The sequence below is a fragment of the Fragaria vesca genome, unplaced genomic scaffold, assembly GCF_000184155.1.
Source record: "Fragaria vesca subsp. vesca unplaced genomic scaffold, FraVesHawaii_1.0 scf0512996, whole genome shotgun sequence".
In the NCBI taxonomy this organism is placed as follows: Eukaryota; Viridiplantae; Streptophyta; class Magnoliopsida; order Rosales; family Rosaceae; genus Fragaria; species Fragaria vesca.
The window spans coordinates 56848-63137 of NW_004443408.1; the positions used below are offsets into that span (position 1 = coordinate 56848).

General features: G+C 37.7%; 1 protein-coding gene across 1 annotated transcript in view; it reads left to right on the forward strand.

Annotated features, from left to right (window-relative positions):
* LOC101315013 overlaps positions 1 to 2536 on the forward strand; it is a 4721-nt gene extending 2185 nt beyond the window's left edge. Inside the window, exon 2 of the mRNA XM_004309596.1 lies at positions 1945 to 2536. Coding sequence (XP_004309644.1) covers positions 1945 to 2536 — 592 coding nt within the window. The remainder of the gene's footprint in view (positions 1 to 1944) is intronic.
* Positions 2537 to 6290: the final 3754 nt, after the last annotated feature.

Sequence of the window (6290 nt, forward strand, 5' to 3'; positions counted from 1 at the left end):
CTACTCTCTCTCTCTCTCTCTCTCTCTCTCTCTCTCTCTCTCTCTCTCTCTCTCTCTCTCTCTCCTCTGGATTGGAGCTTGACGCCGGTGACCGTCACCACAACCGGTAGGTGACTTCGTCGTTAGAGTCCAACCCGCCACGAACAACCAGTGACGTGATGCACCGACGACGAGAAGCACTGGTGGTGAGGCCTCGACACCGATGAGGCTAGATCCGGCCATCCCGACTAGATCCGGCCTTTCGCATCAGATTTGATCAAAGCATATCCGGTGGAGATCATGATGTTCTTCCTCGGAGCCTCGGAGACTTTCTTCAGTGGATATCACGGTGAGTTCGAATTCTGATTCGAGTAGAGCTTCGCTTCTGAGTGGATGACTGTGGGGTGACAACACCGATGACGATGACAAGTTGACGATGTCACCGTTGTGGTACCAGAGAGGCGGAGCAAGCGGTCGTCGCCGTTTGATCGGATCCGGCTTCATCAACTTTGTCGGCTTTGGCTTCATCCACATGGTTGAAGGTCTGAGAAAGACTGAGCTTGATGCAGGTGAATTGGTGAAGGTAAATTGGTGAAGTTGAATTGGTTTTGATGTGGATAACAAGTTTACTGGGGGTCAGTAATATGTTATGGGGTGGATAAGAAATTTATTAGGGGTCAGTAATATGTTATTGGGGTGGATAAGAAGTTTAATGGGGTCAGTAATATATTTTTGGGGTAGATAAGAAGTTTACTGGGGTCAGTAATATGTTATTGGGGTGGATAAGAAGTTTATTGGGGGTTAGTAATATGTTTTTGGGGTGGATAAGAAGTTTACTAGAGGTCAGTAATATTCTGGGGATCGGATTCCAGCGACCAATGACTAGAGTCCGTGGACCGGTCACCGGAGTCCGGCAAGGCTTCAGCAAAGTAATCTCTCTCTTCCATTTTCTCTCTCTAAATGTGTGTAGGACACAAGGGTAAAAGTGTCTCAAAAATATTATTTTATTATAAATTTAATGAAGATTTGTGTATTTGGGCACAAATAAGCTAATCTCTCATTCAATTAGGGTCAAAAGTTTTATTGTTATTAGAATGGGGTTTGACTTTTATTTTTTTGTGCAAATGGACATTTTCCCATTAGGCCTTAACTCTTGACTAAATCCTATTTTGAATAAAACTAGGAAATAACAAACCTAATATAACTAGAAATCCTAGAATAATATTAAATGCTAAAACTGAATATCAAAACTACATCTTTTAGCCTAAATCTTACGGGGGTTCACTAAAGTGAGCCTTGTAGATCTCGTCATTCCCATTCCTGAAAGGTGTCATGCGTTCCAAACGAACGTTCTGACCAAAAACTGCTCCAATTCGATTCACAATCCAGAATCTGTCTTTTTGTTTGAGAATCCTGATATATCCAAGAAGAGGAATTTATAATTAATTTCATCATTAAGAAGCCTATTTGAATATCAATTTCCAATATTCAGATCATTCTTCTTAATGTGACGACGCTTCTTTCTTTTCGAGATTCGTTGTTGAATTTGACTAAACTATCGTCCTGCATCAAATCGATACATCCCAATTATCAGCTTTCATACTGTTTCACTCCTTAATTAGTTGATCTTTATAAAATAAGTTGTTCATATAATTACCAATTTTCGAGATTCTTTGTTGAATTTGGCTAAAATCTCGTCCTGCATCAAATCGACACATCCCGATTATCAGTTTTCATACTTTTTCACTCCTTAGTTGATCTTTATAAAATAAGCTGTTCATATAATTACCAATTCAATGATAATTTTTCAAAACCATAGAAGAACATGCATCATTTATAATTCATATGATAATTTGACAGTAATGTATGAAGACACATTAAAAAACAGTGTACAGTTTGACAGTAACGTTGGAGTGTGTTTGACAGTTTGCTCATGAGATTGACATGCACTTGGTTTTTTAACAGGAAGCCTTGGTATCAAAGAGCAATAGAGATGGGCACTCTATGGAGATCAAGCATCAGTAGTCCCAAGCATCCGACAGATCAAGTTACAACACCAAATGCCACAACCTTGTGGAAAACCATTACCAAATCCACAAACAACAACATTCCTAATTCTTCGAATTCCAGTAGACACAAGCTGAGAAAATGTGCCTCCTTAAAGGTTGCGACTTCGTTTACTAGGGTTTGTCTTTGTGCACCCATCTCTTCCAACAATGAGATTTTTAGGTCTGAGCTCCCACCAAGAAGAAGCAACAGTTACCCGAGATCGAAGCCATTGGGGACGACGACGCCGCCGCAAGATCAAAGAATAAGCAATATTACGACTATGATGAGCACAAGGCGTAGCACTTCCGAGAGAAGAGTGTTTCGTGGGAAATCACTGACGGACGACGTTTTGATGAGGAGATTTGTTGTGGAAGAAGAAGCAATGATGCACGTCAGAAGGAGAAATCAAATGGAAGTAATAAGGAGAAAAAGTAAAATGAGGAGGAAGAATCTTGGGCCTAGTCGTCTTAGTAGAATGGTCATGGCTGGAGAGGAGGATAATTCATAAGTTTAATTTAATTTTAATTAAACATTGCTTAATCAATTGTTTCAATCTGCTCGATGGTGAATTTGAGCTTCTCTTTTCTGCGTTCATGTGGCTCGACTTTTAGTCTCCAATATTTTCAAGAAGATCGATTCATTTTCTTCATCAATTCTATAGGCATGCGATGTTTCCATTCATCAATACAATGGATTATTGATTATTTTCTAATCTTCCTAAATTTAACTACTCGTTCCAACATGTTTCAAATAGTCTTGTGTGTCTCTGCTATGAGATCAAGTCATCAAACAACAGACTTGACTGAACCTTCTAAACTCTAAATCGAGTTCTTAATTTTAATTTGAGAGTATATTTCTGAAAAAATTAGTTATACCGGCCAATATACTGTAAATTTAACAAATAAAAATACAGATATATCATCGTAACGATTTGTCTCACACCAATCATGACATACACTTATATCAATATGTTCCACAGTTCACACACTAACTAACGTCTAACAAAGTAGCTCACCAAAAAACCAAAACTAGTTAATTAGGTTGTATTTATAATATTGGAGTAACTATTAATGAAAATATATAATTGAAATGGTCGGACACGACGACAAAACCAGATCATATACTCCTTAAAAAGAGAATCAACCAAACCAAGGACTACGCCAATAAGTGTAACAAATGACATTTTTCACACAATGCTGCACAATAGCAGAGTTGTACAAATTTCAAAAATGTTTCATACAACGTTCAGAAACATTCAGCTGTTATGTGGATAGTTTGAGATCATTCCAGTTTTTTTTCCTTTAAACTAGTACAACACTTTGGACAATATTTTGTTGTCCGAATGAAGATAAAAATGAGGCCCATTTTACTTCTAACCCCACTCTAGTTTGACATATAACTGGGTGTTATTATACAACAGTGAAACAAATCAATGTTATGTGAATGTATACAATTTAAACTATCACACAATACTTTTTATACATCTGTTGTACGATGTATCTCTCATGCCAGACTGCAGATTTCTAGTTTTATAATTGCTCTTACATCCTCTGAAAACCTAAATTTTTTGTGAAGGATAGCCTTGGTGGTTTTGATGTAACAACGGAACACTTAAACCTATTGTGTGAGAGTATAGTATTTTTAACAATCACACAACGACTTTTCAGTTTTGGTTGTATAATGTATTTTCGTGTCATAATAAAACCCTTCTCTTACATTCGACAATACTACTTTAAGTTCTTCATGCCACAACAATCAACTAAGAAATGTTGTGTGAAGGTATATCACACAATTGTTTTCAATATTACGTTGTATGTATCGTAACCTCTAACCCCTAAAATACCCAAAACCCTAAAAAATCCTAATAAATTTCCTATTGTAGTGCCACAACTGTTCTTTTTTAATACTGATGTGTGACGTAAAATTAATATTGTTGAATTTATGGTTGACCGAGTTGATCGATACCCAAAAGTTTCCGAAAATTTGTGAATTTTGTTACATTGCTATACTTCACTATCATAATTATATCAAACGGTCGAATTTTCATGACTTTAATCCTAAACATCTATATCACAATCAACTTACTAATGAGGTATAACATGTTTACTATGTTGCACATAATGTGACATAATATGTGTAGCACATATTGTATAAACGTGTGTTTATCTAGAGAGACACCATTGAGGAAATGAAATTTTGAAAATCGAACCGTATAGACATGTTTACGATATTGAAGCATGATTGTGGTAGAAATGTCATCAATTTTAGGTATTACATGAGTGTCGATCGACGCGGTCAACTCTAATTACACTTACTTTCACTATGGGGAGCCAAACCATCATGATATCATTGACACCACTTCTTGTATGAGTTCATGCATAATAACCATATGATTATACGAGTGTCGACAAAATAAAAAAAAATGTTTAGAGTATTGCATTTCGACGTGTTTTCGTATGATGAGCCTCCCATATTTAGACAACTCTTAGTGCTTTTATGCGTTGTGTGAGTGAAAACTAGGGTTATTTTAAAGAGTGACTTGTTTTAGAATGAAAAGTAGCCGTAAATTTCCCGCCCTCACGATTATTAAGTGAATGTCTCTATTTTCTTTCTTCTCAGACAACACAAAATATGCAATTTATGTTGTCTGATTTGTAAAATGGATAGGGAAAAATTAAGGCTGAGATGTAGCAGCGGGAAATCTCTTGCTCTTGCAATTTAAGGATGCCATTTCTTCTCAGACAACAAAATATACAATTTACGTTGTCTGATTTGTAAAATGGATAGGGAAAAAATTAAGGCTGAGATGTAGCAGCGGGAGATCTCCTGCTCTTGCAATTTAACGATGTCATTTCTTCTCAGACAACAAAATATGGAATTTATGTTGTCTGATTTGTAAAATAAATAGGGAAAATGTCACATCCCGACCCTTATATTTTACCTTATTTACTAGTTTGGTTATAATAAGAATTTTACCGTCTCCGTCATTGAGGTAATAGTTTAATTGGTCCCTAGAGGTGTTTTAAGGGACGATTAATTTCGGGGAATTATTCGTGGGAGAAAATATGACGACGGTAAAAATGGTAAATTTTAGTTAGTAAAAGGTAATTTTTATTCGGGTATTATTTTTTTTCGGGGTGTTTTATTTTTGGAATTGGGTTGTATATAGGACTTGGACCGGGTAGGAGGCCCAAGCCTATTTCTTCTTCTCTTTTTTCTTTCTCTTTTCTCTTCCTTCTCCTTCCCGTGCTCTCTCCCCTTTCGCCGAAAACTTCCAGTTGCCAGCTGCCGCCGTCCGGCCAGCCACCAGCCACCTCTCCACCCCAGTTCGGACCCCCATCTCCTCCTCTCCCTCCCTGGCCTAGCCCCTGAGCCGTTAGCCCGCCGGAAGAAGAGAAAACTCGCCGGAGACGCCGGGAAGCTTTTCGCCGGAACTCCCTCCTCTGGCCACCAATCCGGGCAAGCTTGGTACAGTTTTGTAGCCCTCCAACCCAGCAGCCTTGCCCTAAAAGGACTCACTCCCTCTTGAGCTAGGTAAGGAGAAATTTGAGGTGGAAGTTTTATGGCGTTTTTGATGTTTCTATTCGATTGGCATAGCTAGGCTTGGATTTTAGGTTTGTGCTAGTTAGGAAAGTTGTAGAGCATGATGAGAGGAAGATGTTGTCAAAATTTCATAGGTTTTGGAGGTCGCCAGATTTGGCCTCCGGCCATCGCTACCGGTAGAGCCGGCGCTGGTTTGGGAGATTTTTAGGGTCTTAAATGTGGAATATTAAGAGGATTATATTGATGTGATTTATGGAATTTTTGGATGAGATTTGGATAGGTTTGTGAATTTCCGAAGTTTGGTATTTTTTGCGGTTAATTAATGTAGAATTCGGCTGTAGGATTTAAGTCGTATTTTTGGGGAGGTTGTATTTACGACTGTCGAGGATGATATTTAAGTTCGGATCGTTTCGATTTAAGAATATCGAAGTTAGGCAATGATGAGCGTATTTATGGCTCTCGGGTAATTTTGCCTATTTTGATTAAATATTGGATTGTTAGTTGGGAAATTAATATTATATTTGGAACAGGACATGAGGAGGCTCGAGCAGACGAGGCCCCAGATCGACATCAGGCTTAGGCCTAATTTGTGAGTGGACTTTTGTTTTAAATAAAATGCATGTTAGAGTTCATGGTTGAACAATAATTGTTGCGGAATATTTTAACGTCTATTTTAATTTGACGTAATTTTATTTCTCTTGGAGAGTTACCGAAAATGG